The sequence below is a fragment of the Arachis ipaensis genome, chromosome B9 (genome assembly GCF_059453495.1).
Source record: "Arachis ipaensis isolate K30076 ecotype BB chromosome B9, ASM5945349v1, whole genome shotgun sequence".
In the NCBI taxonomy this organism is placed as follows: domain Eukaryota; kingdom Viridiplantae; phylum Streptophyta; class Magnoliopsida; order Fabales; family Fabaceae; genus Arachis; species Arachis ipaensis.
The window spans coordinates 133,570,842-133,597,930 of NC_142444.1; the positions used below are offsets into that span (position 1 = coordinate 133,570,842).

Sequence of the window (27,089 nt, forward strand, 5' to 3'; positions counted from 1 at the left end):
ACTTAGACACGTCTTTCCATCCATGCAGATCCATTAACCCGATATTACTACAACTCTAAAGTAGCACATGAGTAATCAATTACCCTAAGTGTTAGAAACCTAACATACATCACCATCTGACTCACAAAGAAAGAACCGCACACAAAACATAAACCCAAGCACCCACGAAGCAACTAAACTGTAAGAATGTTCTTGTACATGGCTACCAATTTCTTCAGCTGAGCATTCTCCTTTCTGATGGCGGTCAATTGTTCCATCAATGACATGGCAACTAGCCACTTTAACTCCTCAACCTCACGTCTGTACTGAAGGACCACCGATAGTTGAAGTCCAAATTACCAAGACCCGTCTTGAACAACAATCGCTCAAGCATCACAAACACTATATCTCACTTAGCACAGAACTCATCCATGGAGAGGCGCTCATTTGCACAGAGATTTACTCCATTGTTTGAGCCTTGCAGCACCACGCTAAAAGAGATGTACCTTATTTCGTCCCTGTATATGTCATCTCGTCTAAGGAGTATGGGAGCAGGGACATCGAACTTGCAGCACGTGCTAATGAGAAGTTACTCCATGTCCTCCGTCAAAACGAATTGGGAAGGCTATCTAGGTCTGGGATGAAATCCAAATCTAAACCACATAACAATACTAAAACTTTCCATTAACAAAAATTCAATCTAACGTAAACAAAGATTGGAGGAAGAATGGTTTAGTACCCCAAACTACTACCAACCATCTAGTTCATATAATAAATATTGAATGGTAAAGATTGTAAAAGCACTTCAATTGCTACTGTTGGAAAGGGTATTAGAGGGTTAGAAATTTTGAGAACCGATGTGACCACACATGAGATCTTTCACATTTCTAAACCCTGACACCAATATCTACGCTATGGATCACATGTCCATATTAACAAAGATATACATTATATCATTTAATATATTTTAAAATAAATCAAATTTTCATAGAAATTTTATGCAACATTATCACACCAAATCCAAAAAACTTCTTATGCGCCGAAACTCAAAATGTAAAAGCTCCATGTGTGAAAGGGTTAGGGTTTAGGGTTATGAATCAAAGGATTCTAGTCAGTGACGAATCCAAAAATATTAAATTGTAGGGACAAATATATAACACATTTTAATAAACACTTCAGAATTTGTTTAATTAAAATACATAAAAATAATAAATATTAAATATTTTTATTTATTTATCATCAATATATATATATATATATATATATATATATATATATATATATATATATATATATATATATAACATGTATACTTTCTAACACTTTTTAATAATTTTTTTATTTTTTAGATTTATGATTTAGGGTTATAGTTCAATGGATTTTAGTTTTCATTGATTTAGTGAAATATTAGGGTTAGATAGTGTTTCAGAGTATCTAACTTTTTATTTAGTTTGTTTGAGATCTTCTTAAAGATTTAAGGTCTTACTTGTTTAGGGTTTCAATTATCTTATATTTAATTACTTATATGGTCTCACAAGAGTAATGTGTAGGGGTTACATACCCTGAACAATTTTATCCTTTAAAGATTAGGATTTAGAGTTAAACGATTGCGGATTGATAATTATCCTATACGGAGATTTTTTTTTAATAGTTTATTTTTTACAATTTTATACTTAGTACACCAGTTTCATGAGATCTTACAGTCATTCAAGCTTACAAATGGGAGGGAAGATAGTGTGGTATGGAAATTTGATAAAACAGGTGACTACTCAACAAAATCCTTTGTGCGAGTGTATGTTAGGGTTTAGGGTTTAATAAGAGTTCAAGAGTAGGGGACATTATTAACAGATCGTTTACGTTCTACGAAGAATGGAGTGGTGCTGAACCCTTTGGGTGTTGATGGCCGGGTCACAGTGTCTAGGAGTTGTATGTTATCTTGTTTTATTCTTACTATAGCTTTGCTATCTGCTCCACTCTACTGTATTGAGCTCCCTTTGATTAAAAAAAAAAACAATTAAAAATTATTGAAGATGTAAACACTAAACCTTTTATAATTTTTGACACAACACTGTACATACCATGACATAACATTATCACTAAGTGTTTATACTACTTTCTCTGATAAAATTGCAACACTTAATTATTCTAGTTTCACTATATTATTAACATTAATTATTCAAACCCTTGTATCGTGCTCAAAAGATAATTACACCGTATCCTACAGTTATTGTGGACATTTACATCTTAATCGAAAACGCTCTCGCAAAACGAATGATCGTGTCTTTAGTCTTATTGACCACTACTATTAATCCTAATCCTAACCCTAAATTACCCTAAACCATTTACCACTATGTCTCAATTCATCGTAATCCATATACAAACATCATTCTCACTTAACAACACTAGACACAAGTGTCAACTGTAACATGGATTTTAATTCTTCTCTCTTCCTATAACATGACAATATTCACTCAATTTTATTTTCAAAATTTTTTTTAAATTATTTATTTAATGCCAATCACTTAAAATAAACACAAAACTATATTACTTTTTTTTTATCTTTTTTTTCCTGCCCCAAAACGGTAACGATGTTAAAATATAATTTTTACCCAAATATTCAATTAACCCAACTCGTACCAACTTAAATTGAAACATTTTTGGAGAGAAATGTCCAATACTTCTCTCTGCTAAAAGGCCCCACTCCACCAAAAAAGAAGAAACAAACATGTCTAACCCCTATGAGTAAAAAAAAAATAATGCATTATTAAATTCATTTTTCAAATTTATCACTAGACTCTTATACTAATCAAATTACACTTTATTAAGTTCATCACATTTCAAACATCATCCCACATTTCTCGGTTCCCTTTCTGCTGCCATTGAATAAAAAATTACAAAAATCTATGCACATTGACACGCATCTAGCCCGACCTCATCATAGACCAACTTCATTACTTCGGACAGATTCTTTGTGCAGCACCACAGAATTTTTCTATTTGTAAATATATTCTAACATTATTTATGAGGCATGATGCTCTCAGCTAGAAGCAGAGTTTATCAGTGTTCTTCACCTGCAATAAACCACTATTCTCTTTAACCGCTAAACTCATACTTAGAGAATTTAGGATTTAAAAGGTTATTGCATGTACTATTTATGTGACTTGACTTTATGGTTATATGAATTCACTATTAAGGTAGTGTATCGCATACCAATTTATATATGTATCGGAAAGTCATATATATATTTCATATGAGAAAAGTTTAAGGGTAAGTGAAATTTATTATCTTTAGTTAGTATTTTTAATCATTAATTTAATTTGATAATTTTTTTAATCTAATAATCTAACAAAATATTTTTAATCTGCATTTTTAAACATTATTGACTAACTACTGATAAAAAATAATAAATTCTACTAATTTTTTAATATTTTTTTATGTGATACATGAGCATAAATAAGTATAACTTTTAATTTTGGGACATCTTTATATAAGTTCAGCTGACAATATCAAAAAAATATTGTTGAGAGTTGTCCGAATTATGTAAAGATTAATTAATGTTTCACCAACAAACTTTAATATTTTGGAATTACGTAGAAATTAAGGTTTATTTGAATTATCGTTGTTCATATTTTTTTAATGTCTTTGGTACTTTTTTAACTAAAATCTATAAAAAGAATAATTTTAACTAATTTGAGTTAGTAGAATAGTTAGTTCACTTTTCTATTTAAGTAAGTATTAGAGAGAGTTTAAATATAATAATTTTTTATCAATAAATTCTTAAATAAAACTCATATTCACATCAGATTAATTTTTAGTGCATGTTTGGGCGCCATTATTTTGTTAAAAAAAGATCTTTTTTTTTATTTTTTAACGTGTTTGGCAAATTTCTAGTAGTAAAAGTAAAAGCACTAGTAAAATAAAAAAAAGATCTTTTTTGAGAAGATGTAATTTAGGGCTTGTTTGGGTGAGCTTTTACGAAAAGATCTTTTTTCGAGTTATCTTTTTTTAAAAGATCTTATAGAGAAGTAAAAGTAATTTTATGTTTGGATATCTCATATAAAAAGATCTTTTTATCTATCAATTATGTTTGGGTATAACAATATAAAAGTACTTTTTTGTTTATTTATTACATGAAAAACATCTTTTTTTAAAGAAAAAAGATCTTTTAAAAAAAGATGTAAATTACAGCTTCTCAAAAAAGATCTTTTTTTTATTTTACTAGTGTTTTTACTTTTACTACTAGAAATTTGCCAACACGTTAAAAAATAAAAAAAGATCTTTTTTCAATGAAAAAAGATCTTTTTTTATTTTTTAACGTGTTTGGCAAATTTCTAGTAGTAAAAGTAAAAGCACTAGTAAAATCAAAAAAAGATCTTTTTTGAGAAGCTGTAATTTACATCTTTTTTTAAAAGATCTTTTTTCCTTAAAAAAAAGATATTTTTCATGTAATAAATGAACAAAAAAGTACTTTTATACTGTTATACCCAAACATAATTGATAGATAAAAAGACCTTTTTACATGAGATATCCAAACATAAAATTACTTTTACTTCTCTATAAGATCTTTTAAAAAAAGATAACTCAAAAAAAGATCTTTTTTTAAAAGCTCACCCAAACAAGCCCTTACATCTTTTTTTAAAAGATCTTTTTTCCTTAAAAAAAAGATGTTTTTCATGTAATAAATAAACAAAAAAGTACTTTTATATTGTTATACCCAAACATAATTGATAGATAAAAAGATCTTTTTATATGAAATATCCAAACATAAAATTACTTTTACTTCTCTATAAGATCTTTTAAAAAAAGATAACTCGAAAAAAGATCTTTTTGTAAAAACTCACCCAAACAACCCCTTAATCTATCTAATTAAAAATACTCTTGGATAAAATACTAGGAGGAGGAAAAAAAAAGGTTAGTTTAGTAGCTTAGTGTAGGTGGTGATTGGGCAAATCTATGACAGGTTAACGTTACAACACAGCCGCTGCCTGATCTCCACTAGCCAGGCAGCCACGTCTCCTTCTCCGCCTTGCTCCGCCGCAGGTAAATGCTTCCTTTCCCTTTTCGCCACTCTTAAGTCTCATATGCATCTCTTCACTCTATTCCTCATTTCTTTCCGTTCCGCATTTTTCTAAATATATTTACATGTTTATTCTGTAGTTCACTTTGATCCATTTCCTTTTCTATTTACTCTTTTTATTCAAAATTATTTTCAATTTGATTTGCTTTCCAGTGAAACGAACATTTTGCGGCTGAAAGACTCAAAGTTCAGGCCTTGAAAGTTGAAAGCATGCAATTGTTATTATGAATGTCTTTTAGCTGTGAACGTTCGCTGTAGCCATAATCAGACTAAAAACCCTAATAAGTGTATAATTCAGATGTATTTTGTATGAAGTTCCAGGTTTCTGGGCTTCAATTGCTTGATAAATGGTTTTGATGTTGCATAATCATGTTGATTGTTGATAAATCAAGATATGGAGATTTATAAATGTTTGGAATTGTATTAGTAATTTTCTTTGCGATTATCCATTATGTTGATAATTGTGGTACACCACTCAAATAAGAAGTCTCATAGGTTTTCATCGTTGTGTTTTAAGAGTGTGAAGCATATGATATAGAGAAGAAGGGGCAGCTGAAGTTGTATTCTCTTGGAGATGGGAGAAATTTGGTGGTCGCTTTTGGGCGCTGCAATCCCTGTGCTTGTTGCTGGACAAGCTTTTCGGCTCAAGGCAAGGCACGCAGAAGAGCAGAAGTTGAAGAGTGCAAGGGGAAGAGAAAGGAGTTCGGATGAGATCTTTGTCTGTGAAAGGGTCTGCACTTCAAAGAGGATGTTGAAGAAGGTTGGTTCGTTCTCAAAGGATCCCATTCCTGACACCTGTGTCACCGTGTGCGGTGTGTCTGATCTTGATGCATGTGCTGATGCGTGCGCGCGCACTGTTTGTGTTAACCAGCATCAAGTGCCTAACTGGAACGACATATGCCTTAGAAGGTGCCAAAGTGAATGCCTGAAACTCTCTTCTCAATCTTCTTAGGGATTAATTGCATTTTGGGCAATCAAATGTTTATGTGTGCATGCTGAATTATGTTTAGATGGTTAATATTTTGTTTGATCATCATCCTTTCCGGAAACGGTATCGAAATGCAAGTCAGGGTATAGTTAACTAGATTCTACTAGTTCATATAGGATTAACTTGTTGAAGATCTAAATGCTAGTTTCTTTCGCTGCTCAATTGGTGCACAACATTGTAGAAAGGGTAAATTATGAAACCAATAATACAGAACAAGTTAGTTAAAGCTGAAAATTTCAGACAATCTGTCTTGGTTAAAACTGGCCATAGATCACGCACGTTTCAAAAAAGTGTCATGTTTATATTGTTCAGGATTAGCGTACACAGTTTGTAATAGAACATATAGTTATTAGTAGGGTTTATAATATCTTGTCTAAATTCCATATGAATTTACAGGTTAATGCAGTTTAGTGTTTGTAAGGGCTGCTTTCTCAGTTGAATTGATCTTTAATGTTCTCTATTTGTGTTCATATGAAACTTCTTGAAATAGGTTTCCATTTCTAGGGATTGCCTTCGGAAGCCCCCACATATTTTTTTCCCGTCACTTGTCTTGTTTGCTTTTGTCCAATTTTACTTTTACCTTGGATTCTCTAATTTGTGGGAGTTCCCTAGTTTTATTTATTAATTGATTAACTTAGAGTATCATTCATATTTGTAAAGTAGATTGCAAACCTATAGTAGTAATGGTGTGTGCAAAGAAAATCTTTATACTTTCTCCCTTGCCTCTTTTATTCCCCTTCAAAGAAAATGCACAAGATCCGAAGGAACATGATGCAAACTAATAATAACAATAGTCCTTAAAATGGTGCAACTTACAGAAGCTTCTAATGGTGAAAAAATAATGCAGCTACAAATAGATCAACACATTAGGCAACATAGTACATTGGATTTGGAAGTTTAAATGTTCTTATGCTGCTTGGAGGCCCTTGAATGCTGCTGTATTGATCACCCAAAATTCCCCAAATGCGGTAGCCATTATTAACCAGTTGTTTTCTCACATCAGATTTGTATTTTTGTACTGATACTAACTCATTAGCAGGTGCTCTGCATAGAGAAAAATAGAACAAAACACAGCAAAAAAAAATTAATGAGCAAACAGAATACAGCAGTAATAGAAAAATAGAGGAAATGCTTGATTTATAGAATTAACCTCATGATAAGACTTGTCCAACCATAATAACCAACATTGACAAGGTTGTCAATTGTAGCAGACCTTAGATGCTCCCTCCTTGAAGAAATCAAGATGATCTGAATTCCTCTGGATTTAAGTGCATTGAAAAGCTTCAATGAGTCGTCAAGAGCTTTCGCCTTGCTCTTGCTCATCCACTCCTCCAATGATGTCAAATTTAGCTTCTTTCCCCTATTGTCAATGGAGAAAGAGGCTCGTCACTCAGAATAGTAGGCATATTAGAAACTGAACAAAAAATTCACCGTCACATTCACCATGGTAGAGAACAAGATAATCAAACTCAAGTTCATCTAAATAGTGTAACTTACACGAGTTTAAGCGACCCAAATTGTAAAGTTTAACCCAAAAACTCGATTCAAGATCTAAACTTGTAAACTCATAAGAGTTAACTCGAGTTTGGTAACCCCTCGGGGAGGTTTTTCAACTCTCCCGAGACATAATACCAGAACAACTAGACCCCTCATCAATTCTCTCTTCCCTTTATTAATATTTTATACTCAACTTACTCTTCTAACTAACTAGGTGTCAAGCTTCAAGAAAACAAGTGTAGGGGAAAGCAAAGATTAACAAAAGAATGAACATTAAGATGAAAGTGGATTTTGAATTTACCCGTATAGGTTATCCTTGTAGTAAGGAACTGTAGAGAGCAAAGTATCATCAATGTCAAAAATCCATGCATCTTTACCATCTTTTATTAGATTGCAGCTGGTGCTGACATAAACCAAGCATTCTTCAGTTGTCCTCTGAGAGTCCACTGAGTACTGAGTACCCTTCATGTATTTTCCAATGTATTCAGTGCATTCTTCAGGCACAACTTCAAAACCTCTAATGTTATGAAGCTCCACATTCATCCTCCAAGCTTCACAGTAGTTCTTCAGGCTGATCTTCAATCCTCTCTTTGTCTTCTGATTCAATATGTTCCAATCTGCAACTGCCAAAGGAATCAAAAGGCACATGAAAACCAAAGAATGCACAAGTGATTTCCTCATTTTCCTCTCTCTTTTCTAGGTTGATGTGAGGAATAGTGGAAAATAAATGGACCCAAATGTTGCTTTTATATTTGCAATGGAGTTAGAGTTTTCTTTTTCTAATTATGTGCTCACACTTTTATTTAGATTATTTTTTATTAGCAAGAATCAAATACGAGACTTTTTTTTTTTTTCTTGTTATCTATGTTATCTCCTAATCCGACAGACCAAGAATTAATCTGTTACGAATCAGAGCTTCATTTAAAGGTTTGTCGTTAACCAATAAGTTACTGCACACACAAAGCGGGATTAAATCTCCAACACTTATGTAAACGGACAAATGAACTAATCAATTGACTAACCCAAGTTGGTTATTGAATGCAAGACCTTATTAAAGAAAATCGAACATGTATTACTTGAATCAACCTGCATAGGTGTGGAATGGATCTAGACAAACACCATTCACATGGGTGTGTGGGGACAGAGTTAATGGTTACTGCAAACCCATGATCTCCCTTCAATCAATCATCACTGGCAAATGCCTTAAAATAATAAGAAGACTTGCATTATGAGGGGAGACATGCTAACAAGAATGCCTGTGGAAGCCAAAAATTCCAATATAAGTTGACAAAAATAACATGCTTGTATTCTTCTCGTGGATTTGCATCTCGTGATCACGTTCTAAATTTGTTTAATTTTTCTAATAAATATTTAAAAGGTATGACCAAAACTTTGTCAATTTTGGCTTCATCCACTACTCATGGTTTATAAATTGCTTCGGTGATTCGTAAGAGGCGCAAAGAATGGAAATTAGGACATGACGAGTTAAATAACTAAAGCAACTGCCACTTGTGCTAATTCTCATGATTGACAAACATGATTTGTTATTTGTCATAATAAAACGCTTTTAATTTTTTACTATGTGAATAAAATTAACAGTTTATTAAATAATAATCCCATGTTAGCTTTTGATTTATATCTTCAACCAACATGTGCGTAATAAATGCATTTATTTATTTATTTATTTTTGGTGACTAATGCATTTATTTAATTTGATGTACAGTTTATAGCATTACCTTTACTTATTTGTTATTACCGAAGGATCAATTTAATCAATGACATTGATATACCAATGAACAAAACTTCTTTGCTTATGAGTTATCGCTGTCATAACCCTAACACTAACTCACGAACTTTAAGTTTAAATTTTTTTCATAGCAACACAAAGAAGGCACTACAAAAATCGGGATATAATAAATTATTAACCTTTTATCTTATTTTCTTTTATTTTCCCTTTTTCTTTGTTGGTTCGAAATTGATCATCTCATCAATACTTTATAAAGTCAGTTTTTCATTATTTATTATTTTTTAATGCACTCAGCAAATGCATATAGATTTTCTTTTTGTTTTTTTATTTTTTATTTTTTGCATGCTCCTAATGCATATGTAATGATTTTTTTTCTAATGCTCCTAATACATATAGGACATCTATATAAAATAAAAAATAATTTAAAAAAGGAATGGAAGATCTAATTTCAAGCAATAAGAACTATGATAATCGAGATACTAGTGCAATAACGGAAAAAAAAACTAGGAATGATGTTCAAACTTTTGCTATACTAGACACTGCAGCAAGAGCTTATATCATAAGTTCATAACTAATGTGCTCCACATGCTTAATCAAAAGGACTTTATTGTCTATTTCTGACAGTGTGTCCCAATAAAAGTTGACAAATGGTGTCTGCATATCTTTCAACTTTGGCAACCACACAAGTACCTTAAAGTGCTACATTCATCATTTGAGTATTTGACCACTACAGCCAAAGAATCTCATCATGATGTACCACATAATCAAATATAATCTCAAACATTTTTACTGCAAACATTGTAATAATTTTAGGGTTCATGCATCTTCCAACCAAATTCATTCGTTCTTTTCGATAACTATTCAAACAGCAAAGATAAAAAAGTAGTTACTTTTACAGATATAGCAATACACAAGACATTCATAAATTGGAAGCAACAAAATCTAAATTGCTATCATGAAAGAGTTATATACTCAAGATTATGTGCTAATTTCAATTTCTTCTCATTAGCAACTATAACAAACCCAATCTCAATGTTACAGTTTACCAAATTTGGTTCAACAAAACAAACCCTATATGACACATTCTACCCCCTTCAACAAAAAAAGAACGAGGAAAATGATGGTTTACAAAAGTTCTTGCCTATGAAATGTGAAACAAAAAGCACAGCCAGATCTCCTAAATAAGATAACATCTTACAGTATGAAAAATAAAAATTAGCAAACCTAAACATAGAAATGATCCATTAATGTATAAAAACATAAAATATTTTTTTTCATCAATTGCCTTTTATGATACAGTAAGATAACTATGACTGCTATATAACCTCAAACTACGCCTTTACCGTCATACCTCCTACGCTCTTTTCGGCCGAAGAGTAGGACTCTGTGCATGAATTATTGCCACAACAATGGAGAAAGCTTGTAGTGCAGACAGAGGTGGTTGAAAATGAATAAAGTATAAACCGTCGTGAACATTTATCATCCTCAAGGTTGGGCAGAAATCGCCGGAACCCTGAAATATGCAAGGCATGTCATCATCTCATCGCATACTTAGACAAATGGTTATTAATTGTTTAGCAAGCACGAAAAGTCAATTCGAGATCACGAATACAGGCATGTCCAGAATATAACTAACAATGTTTAATTCAAGAGAATAGAGAAAAAGTAATAGCCTATTGGATGATATACCTGAGTAACTAAATCAGCTGACTTGCATTCTCCTTGTGTATCTACTTGACTCGGAACCTCGGATGCACTTGATCTTCGCTGAAGTACAGTCAGAGGACATCCCTCATCCCAACCACCACAGTCACAGCGGCCGCCAGATCTCCATCTATCTATCAGACTGGATGGACCACCATCTCTGATTCTTGGCCCGCCATGAAGGCCTGCTGGAATTAGAACGCTTGTGCTAGTCGAGCAATCACCAGTATTTCGTGCACAACTTTCAGAAGGCAACATCGTCTCTGATTTACTGAGAAATTTCAAACCCCAGCCCCCTACTTTCGCAGCAGGCTTATTACAAGGAAGATGGTCTTTCACAACAATAGCAGCCAACTCAAAATTCGGAGGAACATTAGTCTCTAATAAATTGGCCTTACCGAGAGCATTCGGCTCCCATGGACAACTTTCCTCTATCGAACTTGATCCACCAAACTTTGAGAGCGTCCTGCGTTTCGACGATGGACTAGTTTTAAACACTTGTGACACCTTCTTTGTCAGCCCCTTGTTCTTCCTATGAGAATCATCCGATGCGTGCGTTTCTTTGTCGAAAATTTCCGCATTGCCAAACAATGTAAACTCAGTTTCCATTATTTTGCTATTGTTCGGACAGAGGGTGAAACTTGTTGACACATTCATCTTACCAACAATATTCGAAACACTGTCGGGAATATTGCGACCCTTATGGCTACTCTTGTTCAAATGAAACTGGTAGACAAAATCCAAATCCTTATCATCTGCTGAGTCTACCTCCATCAAATGTGCTACATAGACCTCCTTCTGATCGTCCGCGGAAAAAATAAAACGAGGAATCCCTCGATTCCATGTGCATTGGATCATTCCTTGAGAAAGAGTTGAAGAAGCCGAAGACAACCAATCCGAACAAGTAGTGTTAGTGCTAGAACTAGAAGCAATCCTTTTGTGAACTGGAACAGAACCATACTTATGATGTGCTTCCTTTTCCGGTTTATGCGACGAAGAAATGGTTAAACCACCAGAAGAGTCCATAAAATCATAGCACGTCGATCCCTTTTCGTCGGAGAAGTTCATCCTGCTCACATCGTCATTTCTATCAGATACACCAAACTTCTGAAGCAGAGCACTATTCAATATATTTATCATACTCTTACTCCCCATAACCGTTCCTAAACCCCAATGCTCCCCGGAACTAGCACTAATTAAGACTCTCCCGGGGCATTCAAAGATGAATTGTCCCGAATCACACGCATTTAAGCTTTCTGACAAAGCCACCATGTTTGTGGCCCTCAAGTTTACAGGTATGTTGCATTGAGCTGCTTTTATCGCGGCGCTATGCATAAATTCGAGGCAGCGACGAAGATACTTCTCATCCACACTCACCACATGCTTTGGGATCCTGTTGTCTATTCCATGAACACGCCGGAAGAACAAATCTTTGAAGCATACTTTACCCAACTGTGATTGGATAGCATTCACAACTAGGCCGCGAGGCGAATTTGAACTTCTAATCAACTTCTTTAACTGCCATTTCGACGAGTCTTCGTCGTCCGCTACTTCCCTATCATTGTACAAGCTATGCAGTGAATCCTTTTCTCCATGGCTCTCTTTCTGAATCCAAAAGTCTGAGTTTTCCATCTTTTATTTAAACTATATCCAAAATTGATTTCAGGAACCTTCTCTCATAGTCCTCTTCCTTTCAAAATAATTGATGAACCATAAATCAGTAACCTGGAAACACAGAAATCAAATAAAATCTGAGTCTTCTAAGACATCATGACTAGTAAGAATTTGCAGAACAAAATCCCTACAAATCTATACGATTTAACAAAATTCCTTGGAACATGCAATTCCATAATTTAGCTGAACTAAATTACATTTATACTAAAACAGAAGTTTACTCTCTACTACTATATTTTTACAAAAAAAAAAGGATAAAAAAATCAAAAAATAAATAAAGTGACTTTAGAATAAGTGAGGATGAAGAAAATAACAAGGTTCATTCTTCCCAAATCTTCCAACCATAAACCCCATAAAAAGAAATGGTCAATCAAATATCTTGTAACTGAAATTAGCCGAACTAAACCCACAACAAATATAAACTTTTTGCAGAAAACATAATTATATAATTATAATAACAACAACAATAATAATGAAATTAAAGAACAACTTTTTAGTTAGCAAACAAACCTGGATCCAGGAAGAGCCAAGAGCACCCCAACAAATTAAAAAGAACAAGATTAACAGAAGTAGCTGATTTATCACTCTCAATAATTCTTAGCCCTCAAAAAAGTGTTTTTTTTTTTTGTGCCCCCAAAAAATGAACAAGAAAAAGAGGAGAGAAGAAACAAGAGAGAAACCAAGTCAGCAGCACATGGGAAACAAAAGGATCTCCGCAGAAGCCAGAATAGAACCACCACAAGCAATGATGATGATGATAATACTAATTAAGGTTCCAAATAAAATCAAACAAAAATTGTGTTTTATAATAATAATAATAATGTCTTTCAACAGAAGGGTGTAACTGTATTTGTGTGTGACACCATTATTCTCTGAAGAGAGAGAAAATCTAACTGAAGTGGGACAAAGGAACAGAGGCATATGAACATGGGGATTTAGTTAGACACGTCTTTAAGGTTGAAAATTTAGTACACTAAATGGGATGTGTGTTTTCTTAGCTGGGTTCTTTCTTCATTCACGTAATAGCCTAATAGGAACTAGTCAATTTTCTAATAATAAATTTGATATTAGTTAAAATAATAAATATTTGAAACTTTAATTTAAGTCTTATAAATAGTAAATATAATTTATATATATTATATATAAAGAAAAACATAGTTGAAAGAAATATAAAGTTTAAAAAACAGATATATTTTCTATAAAAAATAGCAGATATATTTTCTATAAAATATATTTAATGGAAAATTAAATAAATTTAAAATATACTTAAATATTATATTAATATATAATATCCTAAATATATTCTAACAAGTATAATATATAATAAAATTATATATTAATATAATATTTAAGTATATTTTAAATTTATTTAATTTTCTATTAAATTAATTTTATCATTATAATTAGATTATATTCTGATCTTAATCTATAAATAGATACTTTTTATTATATATTTACAACATAACAATATTTAAAAATCAAATTTATTTTTGAGTCATTTATCATATAATTCTAACTCAATTATAAATAAATTTTAAGTTATACTAATGTTTATGATGAATGAAATACATTTTTTTTAAATAAATTAGTTAACCAAATATATAAATATCTTTAAGTATTTACAAAAATATATTAAAATATCATTATCAAATGAAAAAAACAAAATAAAACATTGCCCCTAAAAATGAGGATGCACTTGTAGGAGAATAGGTCCCACATGGCAAAGAGTATACCGAAACAATTGCAAGATGGATAAAGAGAAAGAGAACAGATTCATGAGCTGGTTAGCATGATAGCAATGTGACTCCACTAAAGCCAAAGCTGCTGCCATTTCCACATTTTCATTTTCATCTCTGCCTTATGCCTATGCCTATTTCCATTTACTTTTCTAACCTATTTTCATTTTTTTTTCCAACAGCGTTCATGCTTTTACTTCGTAGCTAATATACACAATAAAAGTAGGTAGCTACTCCAATGAAGATTTAATGATTATCATCATGTGAAGATACATCATTTTGACCATTAGATGATAGATTGTAAGGCTTGATTTTATTTGAAATAAAAGTGTTATCTTTATTTAAAGTGTTGCTAAATAAATAAGTTATATTTTTTAAACAAGGATCATCATGAAAAGATGTTTTTGGCATCTTCATGAGAGTAGTTGCCATAAAAGTATATCAACTAATTAGGAGAAAGAAATTACTACCTTCTAAGGTTTATAATAACTATTTGTTTGGTTTTTCATTTTTGTTTTCTTTTTAAATTTATATATAATCTATTAATTTAAAATATCTCAAAAATAAATTATAACAACGATTAGTATAAATTAGTATTTGTTGAAAAATATTAGAATATTTATCTATTAATTATATTGATATAAATTGATGTTTTTGTTAATAATAAAATATTAGATAATTTATTATTTAAATTATTTTTTAATTTATTTATCATCTATAGATAGATAGTACTTTAAATTATATTAGATAAACCAATCATAAATTATCATAACAACGTATAAATAATAGTTTAGGGTAAAACACGTAAAGAAACCAAATAAAAAATCATATTAGATAAAAGTCCTAAAACAACTAACTCCATGAAAGTTTTCATTCACATTTCTATATAAATCGAATCCATTGAATTTAAATTAGCTCTTCTGGTATTAAATTAAACCTATTAGTTTCAATTTATCAAGGAATAAAATTCAAAATGCTACCTGTAGACTGTAGTTTTATATCCCTAGTAAATCGATACAAGTAGTTTTGGTTTAACCCTTGATTTTATTGTTCCTAGTAAATTGAATGGAGTGAATTTGATTTACAAACAAACTCATAGTAAATCGAATGGGATAAATTTGATTTATGAGTGAAACATACTATAATAGTAAATCGACTCTAATAGGTTCGATTTGGCATAGATATCTCTATATATAGAATTCGAATTCACTTATTTCGAATTATATTTCGAAACCCAACTTCTCCAAAACGTAAAATTCAAAGAAATAAAGAAGATCTATACTACAACATTCAAACTGCGAAAATAAAAGACGACCCAAATTGAATCTATTGGTTTGACGCTGGAGTTACCTATATTACTAGTAGCGTCTATGAAGAGGTCAGTGAATAAAATTTAATTAATTTATTTAAGAAATAAAAAATTTGATACTCATATTAAATTGCTTAAAACTTGTTTAGATGCGTTATTAGAGTTTTTAAATTTTAAATAATAGTTATAGTATGGATTTAGTTTTAGTAGTTTATTAAAACACTAAAACTGCAAATGCATGTTGGATGAGGGATAACTAAATGTAAGATAGAATAGTAATTACAGGTTTGATTAGAATTTAAAAATTTTACATGTTAAAAGTTTAACAAAGTTAGAAATTTTGTTGGAGTTTAATTTAATTTAATTTTGGTTTCAAGTGTTAAATTAACTAGGCAGTAAAAGATTAGTAAGGATTTAATATGATTTAATTTATTTAAAAAATTTAATTCTAAAATATTAAATTAATGAGGCACTACAAGTTTTGTTATAGTTTAGGATTTAGCTTTACGTACTAAATATTAGATTAACTATGTTTTATTAGATGTTAATTTAATTTACGTTAATTTAGTTTAATTTAATTTAATTCTTAAATATTAGATTATTTATATTCAAGTTTGCAATATCTTTTATATTAAAGTATATTTTTATTAAAATTCTCCATTTTAGAATTTTTTTTTTGTTTTCTAAATTGTTATAGTTCTTAGAGAATTTTTGTATCGTCATGCAGCTCTACCGATATCACCAACATGAGGAGGCAGCATGGTAAGCCTGCCATATCTGCAGATGGTAGGCTTAGCCCCTTTCGCGAGGCTCAACGACCACTAGTTTTGGTTGGATGAGCTGCTGGTCAATGCATTTGTCGAGCGATGGTGTCCCGAGACCCATACCTTCCACATACCATTCGAAGAGTGCACGATTATGCTACAGGATGTTGTATATTAGTTAAGCCTCCTCATCGACGAATAGTACATCCGTCATCAGTGGATGTTTGACGGATTTCTAGCGGTACATTGACGGTAACCGACCTGCATGGGATTAGTTTGTGGAGTAATTGGGTATGTTGCCTCTAACGAATTGCATCGAACTTGTCAAGTGCACTTGGATGCAGGAGACATTCAGCGACCTTCCCCATGACGTAGACGAGGAGACAATCAGAAAGTACGCGAGAGTGTACGTCATGATGCTATTATCGACACAACTTTTTGATAACAAGTCTGGTACACGCATGTATATTAGGTGGCTACCATACGTAGCAAGATTAGAGGACATGTACAGATACAGCTGGGGATCTGCGGCTCTATTGTGGTTATACCGGTGTTTATACCGTGTGGCCAACAGAAATGTGGTTAAGTTGACCGGTCCATTGAAGTTCCTCTAGTCATGGATCTTTTGGCAGTTCCCGAATTTCAGGCCTGATGGGTTTGACGTCTTCATTGGCCATTAGCGACGAATTACTTAATGTTTATAGTTGTTATGTTTAGTAATTTATATTAAAGATTATTGCCATTGTTAGTAACATGTATTGGGTGTCAGGTGGTCCAGTTATCAGCCAACATTAAGTGAGAAGGGGCCTAGAGTCGCGCAATGGAGGCTTAGGATAGATTTACTCCGGATAAGGAATGTGAGTGTTTTAGCTTTTAAGTATTCATTGTTACGTTTTTTTAAAGTATTTACTGGATGATCTGTCAACTTGGTCTCCAACTCGCATATGACTCGTCTTCATAACTGCAATACTACCTGGCATCTTATCTGCACACCAAATATCCACCTTATATTTGCGCGACGGCCTTCTTCTTAGCCAACCAAACTCTTCTGTACGTAAGTTTAAACCCAAAGTGTGCCTCCGTCGCATGCTGCAGTACCCTAATGGACATAGTCGCATCAGCTCTGATCATAGGAAGGATGAAAGCAGATATCACATGATAGTCTAACTTTCTGTGATCACTGGAGATCGAGATGGCCAAACATGTATGAGGTTTATTATACCATCTGACCTCCTGGATACTCTTTCGCTGTCCTAGAGTGATCCAAATCAACCATTTGCAACTGTTTCTGAACTCCTTACACTTTTCGTAGTACTTGGCATAGTCCGATTCCAGCACTTTGTACTCAACTCAACGGCGAATGATGTAAGTCTTCACACACAAGACGACTTTCTCTTTATTCTGAAACTGATGACTGACTTGAAACTCAGCTGTACCTTCGATGTCTTATGAATCTCTGGCCCCCAAAATTGGATTCTACATCCGGAAATCCCTGCTGTCTCGTGGCATTTAAGTCTAGAGTCAAAAAGTACGGCAGGTACTATTGAGTTTCTGAGCTCGATACTCCACTAGCCCTAATAAGAATACTCCTCCCTATGTCATTATCGCTGTCATCATATCATGGCGGGTTCGACATCATTGTCATTCCCTAGCAAGTCTTCCACCGCATCTAGTTCTCCAACTTCTCCAGAAATCGAGATCATAGCAGGAGTATTCATGTTAGCACCTATTTTATAATATCATCCCAGTGTAGATCAGCTGCAAAAGACGGAGATGCCGCCAAATTTTCGGCGGATGTCATTATAGGCATAGATAAAATGAAACAACAGGAGTTAAACTAGAAGCTGCTGCATTGGTATTGATTGATGATTTCAGTTCGATCCTCCTGAGTTAGAAATTATATCCACAAGCTTAGTTAATAATTTAGGGATTCTCATCTCAAAAAATTGACAATCGATGACAATAAAATAAAATTTGTAAATCGTTGTCACTGTCTATTCATGTGATTATTTGCCCTATAATTTACTTTTGAATTATTATTATGAATTTTAGTGATATTAAATATTTTAAAATGCTTGTTTTGGTACATGAGAAAATTAATATATATTAGGAGAATGAATACGTAACTTAACAATAAAATAACATATATACTATATAATATCATAAATCATAAATTAAAATGTCATTCTAGTTAATAATTGAAAAACCAAATACTATTGTGAGTAATTTTAAAAAATAATTAATTTTAAAATTAATTAGATAAACATTTTAATATATGATATTATATAATTTTTTTTCTAAAATTAAATAAAAATTAATTATTCATGTGAATTATATCATCATAGATTACTTAATTATTAAACAACGTGTTTATCATAATTATACTGATATGCACTAATTTTCCCGCCACGTACTGAAGCAATAATGGGCGTAATGCCCGGTTGATTATACAAAGAAGTAAGTAATTTTTTTTAGATGAGTTCTATGGTATTTTTGTTATGGTATTTAAATTATTTAATTTTTTTTTAAAATAAAAAATAAAATATTTAAAATAAAAAATAAAATATATAAAATTTATTAAATATTATTTATTTATTTTTTTAATAACTTAAGTAAAAAATTATAGATACTATAGTATTCACTTTTTTTTTAACCAATTATACCTACCCTTGTTATCGGCATCCAAGAAATTTTATTTTCAACACAGAAATAATATCGTTGATTGAATTTTTTATATCTTTGAAGTTTGAACTTTGTTAGGCATGTGATGGAGAGAGAAAATGGTGAAGTAACAAATATACCAAAGGCATGCCTATTGACCAAAGAGTTGACCAACGACCATAGACATTGGACAAGATGCTCAGTTGCACTGTTACACATATGACATAGACACATTCCTTATTCTTCTTATGTTTATTTATTGCTGCATTTATTGTTATCATAAATTTCGTACCTCTTGTTTATTGATTTCTTGGACGGCGTTTTGCAACTGAATTCTTTTAAACTTTTTTTTTTTTTATATTTAATCTTTATTGTTGATCTTTGGTTTCACCATGCAATCACCTCACCTCAGCCATAAATTGGCTTTTTTATAAGCCGATATTGTAGAATCAAATGTTATGATTTTACTTCTAGTATTTCTACTTTTATGGCTATTAACAAAGATAAAGAGCCTTTTTTGCTTTTGACTTGAATAAATGTGCAAAATTTGATGGTATGAAATGAAACTCATCTGACATCACCATGATTATTTATTCTAGAGTTAGAATTTTACTAATTTATCTTCTAAAGACATAAATTAAATATATTATAAAAAAATATTTTATAAAAACTATTGTAAAATTTTTTTTTATTTTTAATGCATCGGATACAATTAAAAGTAGTATTAAAAGGTTTTTATTATTATATTTTTAAAATATATTCTCAGAATACAAATTAGTTAAATCCTAAAATTAAACTACTATTTTAATTTTCAATGTAAAATAAATCTTAATTTAATTTTAACATTTTAAACGTCTTATTTTTATCTTAAATAGTTTTAAATGGATTTAATATTATTTTAATATTAAATTTACACGAGTAGTTAACGGAATGAGTGATGTGAACGCTAATAATATTATTGTTATGTCATATTTTTTTGTTAAAAAAATATAATCAAAACTTTTTTCTCACATTTTTTTAAACTTTTTTTTGTTAAAAAATTTCAAATCTTTTTCATCAATTATCAACGCTCCAAAATTTTAAAAAATATATTTATATTGGTAATTATTAGTGAGTCAATTTTAGTTATGTACTAATAATATTAAAGCTGTTTAAAACTTTCGGATTGAAATATGATATTTGATATTTTTTATAACTAAAATAGGACGTTTGAAACGTTAGAGATTGAATTAAGATTTATCGCAAATATTGAAAATTAAAACAATACTTTATTCTTATTTTTATTGTTGTTGTTATAAAGATAGATATTAAAGTTCTTAACTAAAAAATTATAAAAATACAAATTTAAGTTTTCAACATATTTATTATTTATTTGATAAAATAATTTTTTTAATATTTATCCTTAAAATATATGTTAATTAAATTCTTCTTATTATTATTGTTATGAAAACGTGTATATTAAGATTACATAAAGTAGAAATATTTTATAAAAGTTCATTTAAAAAATTTATTGATTAAACTATTTCTATTTTTATAAGAACACTTGTTAACCAAATTACTAGTGTAATTATTTTTAATTGACCTATTAAGTTTCAAAAGCTTTAAAATTTTAGAATATCATACTACTTTTAATATGTGAGAATAATATCTTATATTATCTATTTTTGTTTTATTATACATACACATGTAAAAGAATAGAAAACTTCAAATAATTAAGTAAGATTATTGTAGTGAGATAATTTATAGTATAGTAATAAACTAATAATAATATACGAAAATATTTATGCTGACATTCAAAATTTGAAATCCGCAAGAAACGAACTATGCTTTATATACCTAGCTTGAAGTGTACCCACCAAATTGCATTTAAGAAATATTATAGTCGCTTTAAAAGAACTTAATTAGTATACACTAAAAAATATGATATTTGCAAAATTAAAGATTGACCTGTATATTGTTGTTAACGTGGAAATGGAATCCAATCGAGGCTTGAAGGTCCCATTGAGGATCGTCAACTGAAATTGTCAGAAGTTGGGTGAGACTCTGACAATTCATCACTTGCACTCAAAAGAGACTGAGTTGTGCAATTTGCATTCCCAAAAGAGACTGAGTTGTGCAATTTGCATTCCCACTACCTACTTCATCATGTAACTCCGCGTACCATCAAGAAAATAAAGAACCCTAATGCCCAATTGCCAATATTTTATAATCTAATAAATGTTTTATACAAAAAGTTAATGAGTTTAATTCTTTATAAATAATATACATATCACCTTCATTTCCCAGCATTGAAGGCGGTGTGGGGACCCTCTCTTTCTTGTGTTCAGAATTTTGCGGCAATGGCTATACCACCAAACACAATGGTAATACACATTTGGTAGGGGTGTGCATGGTCCGGCCCAACTCGAAGATCTGGTTCGATCTCGAACATTTTAGGAATTATTTTGGTGTGATTTTACTGGGTCTCGGATCGGGTAAAGGTCTCAAAAATAGACCCGGTCATTGTTTCGGGTCGGGTCCGGACCACCCGAAACCGGTCTGGTGACCCGGTCATCATACACAATTAATATTTTATGTTATTAGTGATGGATGATGGCTATTTTTATGTGGAATTTAAGTATTGTAAACCTTAATATTTTGTGTTATTAGTTATTATAAGACTATAAGTTAATGTTTTATGTTTAAAATGCATAAGATTTTAGACTAATACATAATATTGTGTTATTTATATTGATTTAAATATTTGGTATTATTAGACAATATTAGTATTGATTATGGTTATGCTTTAATTTTAGAGAAGAGTTGGTTCTTGTTATATTTTTCTAAGTGAATTTTACCATGTCAAATAATAGTTGGAGTCTTGGAAATTTAGATATTTTCACATGCTAACTTATAAGAAGGTATCAAAGTAATGTAGTGTTAACGGCCCGGTTTTCACCCGATTTTTACCCGATATAATCGTGGTCCGAAAGTGTATAGGTTTTATCGGACCTAGGATCGGGTTCGGATCTAATAAATAGGCCCGATATATATTTCGGGTCGAATCTGAGTCACATCAAATCCGGTTTCACCCGACCCATGCACACCCCTAACATTTGGGATATGGTACATATTATAATTCATTGCACACTTGTGATAGATTCAATTGATATTTTCATATCGATAAATATTAAGAATTATTAAAATTTATTTTTTTAATTATTAATTTAATTTTTTTAGTATTATTTATTTAATTTAATAATTTAATAATATATTTAATTTTATATTTTTAAATATTAATAATTAATTAATTATAAAAATAATAAATTTTAATAATTCTTTAATATTCATTATTTAAATCAAACAATAAAATTGATTCATGAATAATATGTTTCACAAGACGAATAAGAGAAAATATAAGTAAACAATGTAGATATTAAACAATGTAAACAATGATTTAAAAAAAAAGTTAAATTAATTATTAAAATTAGATTGTCAATTTATTAGATTAATCAATTTTTGAATTTAAATTATTAGTATTAGGGAACGTAATCTCCTCCGTTATATCACGCTGCCATTCCATTTCAACCCTCCTTCCTCTCCAATTCACGTTTTCTCCTTCCACCACGCCGCGACGAAAACGGCACTATAGCTTCGACCACCGCAAGGTGCAACGCTGTCGAACGCCGTCCACCATCGCGGCTTCCTCCACGCACACCGCAACCAACGTTGAATGTCGTTAGCCCCACGCCACTTCGCGCCCAACACTCCTCCCACCACCGCTGTCGCTGTTTTTGTACCACTCTTCATTCACCTCCTACAAGGTTAACAAATGTTATACAGTTTTACTCTTTTAATCATTTCTTCTTCTTCCTCCAATCCTTCATTCTCATCGGCTGAAGGAACAGCATCAGTATTAATCATTGCGTTGTTTTCTACATCAATGGCCACGTGAGTTAGTAATTACGTGATTTTCACTTGAGTCACTGGAGAAGAACTTTCGTCTTCATCGATGGTTGTCGTCGGTAGTTGTCAAACCGTTGAAAGAGTAACAGTAGTGTTAGTCGTTGCGTCGTTTTCACCACCGTCTTTCAGTGAAGCTACTTCAATGGCCAGTTCAGGATGATCATTTTAGTAGGTATGCGGATGGTTGTTTTAATTCTTATGTGGATGGCTATTGGATTAGATTGGGTTCAATTATATACAATTAAAATATGCTGGATGCTCAATTCACTAGGTATGCAGATGATTATTTTTTCCTTAAGTAGATGGTTATTTTTACTAGGCGTGAGCGACGTCGGTGACGGTGTGTGGCAAGCCAAGTAGCGACGGCGAGGAGGAGTCCGACAGTGCCGTTTGTTTCTGGTCTGGAGGAAAGCGACGTTGATGAGGGTCATTGTTGATGAACTAGCGGCAGTGAAGAGGATCTCGATGGTGACGATCGGAGTTGGTTAGCGACCAAACGATGGCGGTGATGGCAAACGGTTTGGAGGAGAAGTTGGTATTTTAGTAAATTAGAATATAATAAATAGTTATATTTTTTGAATTACTGAATAGCATGTTTTGGTTAGGTAATTTGAGTGAATTTTTTTTTTTATTTTATTAGGCTAAATTTTTAGTCCGTCGTTATTCACGTTATTTAAATTTTCTGTTGACTACTTAGCGGATTAGATAGATTTATTAGAGAAAAAAACATATCTCTTGAGAATCAAATCAAAGAGCGAATCTATTCATATATAAGTCATCTTAATTCAAGTATTGATATTAATTTAGATGATACCAAACATTTGAAATTTTTTATATTATTTAACTTTTTATTATGTGCATTTCAGGTCCTAATTAAAAAGTATTTAATGTACATCAACCAGCAAGTCAAGATCTTATGTAAATAAACTATGGTTAAGGAATATATCTTTCAAGATCAGATCAAGCTTAATAAAAAAGCTCATGCACTTTATTATCGAGCAAAAGAAAAAAAAGTTTCCGATGTTAAAGTTAATAGTCTCAACCAATATGCCTGCAACGACCATATTAACAAAAAGAGAAAATAATTTACTCCATCACAGCAGATTAATAAGATGTCTGTATATGAAGATTCTTTTCAAAGGGAAAAAAAAGCAAGAAACATAATTGAAATGATCAATCATAAAGCTCAAACTAATTTTCTTCTTTGTTGTTAAGTAATATATAATTCTCTTGTATAGTTTATTTTAGGTTAAATTATACAGTTAGTTCCTACACTTTTAGTGAAATTATAAATTACTCCTCACACTTTAAAAATGTATAATTAGATCCCTATAAAAAATTAACATTTATAATTAGATCCTTAATAATATTTACTGTAAAAAAAAATACACATTTACCATAATGTCATCTTTTTCTTTTTTCTTTTCTTCCATTATTCTTTCTCTTCCCCTCTTCCCCTCTTCCCCTCCCTTCTTCACTGGCAGTCATGGCCATGGCATCAACCACCACAGCAGCTACCACCATGTTACTATCAGGTTTCATGTCAAGTGCAGATGAAATCATGAACCCAAACCTCCTAGTAAGAGCTATTTTTCCATCGTGCTCTACTTCTTCTATTTCTTGAAGCATGGCAACACTTTCAGCTTCGGTACCATTTTCAACTGTCACATTGGACCTCACACAAAACTTATCATCATCAAATAATACTAATAATACTTCCACTCTTCCAATCAGGTATCATCATCCTCTTAATGTTGTCCCTTTGTTCCAGCTACCCAATTTTCAAGGTCACCCGCAGAACTTTGAGACTTAAGCCCCTACATAATCAATCAAAATTCTTCGGTCTTCAATTGTCTCAACAAGTTGCTACCTCTTCCCAATCGGGAATCCAACCAACCACAGCAATAGCCGCCATCCCTGGCTGATTCCGTCACTGCAGCCATCACCACCGATCCTAACTTCACCGCCCCTATTGCAGCCGCTATCTCCTCCATCATCGGAGGTAACAACAACAACAACAACAACAACAACAACAACAACAACAACAACAACAACAACAACAACAAACCAAACAGCACTTGAGATGGTAACAACAACAAAAATGGCAGCCATCTCCTCCATAATCGGCACGATGATGACGAAGATCCCATCACTGCTGAAGATGTTGTGAGCAGTCGAGAGTTGTTGCATTTAGGGTTGGAGGTAGAGGGTCGATGGTTGGGTTTGGTGATAATGTAAAGGCAGAACTTGGATGGTGGATGGTGGGATGAGGATGGGGTGAAGGGTGGTATGCTGTTTTGGAAATTACTCATTATACACTTAGTCCCTATACTTCTATTAAAATTACAAATTAGTTCTTACTGTCAACCACGTGCAACTCACATGATTAAAATAGCAAATATACTGACGAATATTCTGTTAAATTAAATTGTTTGAATGGTGGGGACTAAATTACAAAATTTAATTTTGTTTAGGGATCCAATTACAAACTTTTAAAGTGTAAGGACCAATTTACAATTTCAGTAAAAATATAGGGACTAACTGTGTAATTTAACCTTTATTTTGTTGGGTCGTTACAATTTAGTATCAGAGTAGTTTATTTTTGTTAGAGTCTGAAGAATAGACTGAATCATGCTTCATTGCATACTCAGTGTTGTGTCTCATGTTTATAAGATATTCTCGTGATACATATTGTATGGCTGTTAGTGTGTATCTATTTTAGGAACTATTCACACTTTAACTTGAAATGTTGAGAATGATCACCTTGATGTTGATTGTTGGGTGTGAACAAGGTCTAGATGGTTATGCAGGGACGAGGTCGCGGTAGACACGTGAGGTTCTGAGAGGTGTTCCAACGTGCGATTCCAATGCCTTTATGGCAGCAGTGAACACCATGGCTGAGGCTATGCGTGAAACAGCGACTACTACAGTTTGAGCAATTGATCATTAGGGATATAGGAACGGCGAGCGTAACAGGAGTAGCAGTGGGGTACGTGCGGAGGATGGTAATGGCGTTGAAGGTGTTGAGAGTAATGACAAGCCGATGACTTTGGCGATATTCCTGAAGGTGAACCCGCCCAACTTCAAAGGAATGCTTGTGGCAACTGAGGCAGATAACTGGTTAAGGGGGATAGAGAAGTCGTTGAGGGTGCAGCAAGTATCCGAAATATAGTTTATTGAGTTTGCAACATATATATTGGAAGGAGAGACTGAACATTGGTGGCATTGAGTGCAATGGTTATGGTGGCAAGACACGAAGGAGATTCTTTGGGAAGATTTGAATGAAGAGTTTTATAAGAAATACTTTTCGAAGTCTGTTTGTGAAGCTAAGGAGATGGAATTGATGCAATTGAGTCAAGAAAACATGTCAATAGCTGAGTATACTCAGAAGTTCGAAGATCTGTGTCATTTTTTGAAGATCTGCTAATGAGATCCTGATAGTTTTAAAGAATAGAAATGTCTGAAGTATGAAGGAGGACTTCACGATGAGCTTATGCACTCTTTAAAGCCTTTGGAGCTTTGGAGTTTCGCAGAACTCGTCAACAAGAGCCAGCTTATGAAAGGCTATGAGAAAAAGATTACGGCAATGAGAATGGGTCGTCAAAACATGCCACAAAGGAATACTAACAACTTCCACTGACATGCTTTCAACAGAAGGTGCCTTTCAAGAATTTCAGAGTACCTCAGTGCGGTAGTCAACGAGTTAGGAACGCCTCTGGTAGATCTACTTTTGGAAACGGAGGTCGATCGAGGTAGAATCTTGGGAATAGGGGTGGCAGTGGGGTGGGTAGGGGCGAGTTTTTGCCCTGTCCTGCCCTCCTTTGACCCTACTACTACCCACCCCACCCCTACCCGCAGGTAGTAGACTGCTCTACCCTAACCCGTCCCTATAAAAATTAAATAACATTTTAATTTTTACATATTCATAAATAAATTAAGATAAAAATTTAAAATTCATAATTAAATTAAAATACAAAAATAAGATTCATACAATGTCAAATAACTTGA

At 32.2% G+C, this 27,089-nt stretch overlaps 3 protein-coding genes and 1 pseudogene across 3 annotated transcripts; 2 read left to right on the plus strand and 2 right to left on the minus strand.

Annotated features, from left to right (window-relative positions):
- The first annotated feature begins 4,879 nt into the window (after positions 1 to 4,879).
- LOC107618510 (thionin-like protein) lies at positions 4,880 to 6,509 on the plus strand. The gene is made up of 2 exons (XM_016320606.3): positions 4,880 to 5,019; positions 5,574 to 6,509. Exon 2 carries the CDS (start codon positions 5,631 to 5,633, stop codon positions 6,006 to 6,008), a length of 378 nt encoding a protein of 125 aa, XP_016176092.1. The 5' UTR covers positions 4,880 to 5,019; positions 5,574 to 5,630; the 3' UTR covers positions 6,009 to 6,509.
- A 239-nt stretch (positions 6,510 to 6,748) lies between these two features.
- LOC107618509 (acid phosphatase 1) lies at positions 6,749 to 8,285 on the minus strand. Its single transcript, XM_016320605.3, has 3 exons — positions 7,843 to 8,285; positions 7,195 to 7,404; positions 6,749 to 7,088 (listed from the first exon to the last, which is right to left on the minus strand). Exons 1-3 carry the CDS (start codon positions 8,220 to 8,222, stop codon positions 6,911 to 6,913), a joined length of 768 nt encoding a protein of 255 aa, XP_016176091.1. The 5' UTR covers positions 8,223 to 8,285; the 3' UTR covers positions 6,749 to 6,910.
- A 1,984-nt stretch (positions 8,286 to 10,269) lies between these two features.
- LOC107618546 (uncharacterized) lies at positions 10,270 to 13,706 on the minus strand. Its single transcript, XM_088499489.1, has 3 exons — positions 13,177 to 13,706; positions 10,978 to 12,717; positions 10,270 to 10,801 (listed from the first exon to the last, which is right to left on the minus strand). Exons 2-3 carry the CDS (start codon positions 12,622 to 12,624, stop codon positions 10,643 to 10,645), a joined length of 1,806 nt encoding a protein of 601 aa, XP_088355615.1. The 5' UTR covers positions 12,625 to 12,717; positions 13,177 to 13,706; the 3' UTR covers positions 10,270 to 10,642.
- A 10,861-nt stretch (positions 13,707 to 24,567) lies between these two features.
- Positions 24,568 to 25,163, plus strand: LOC110266928 (WRKY transcription factor 6-like; annotated as a pseudogene).
- Positions 25,164 to 27,089: the final 1,926 nt, after the last annotated feature.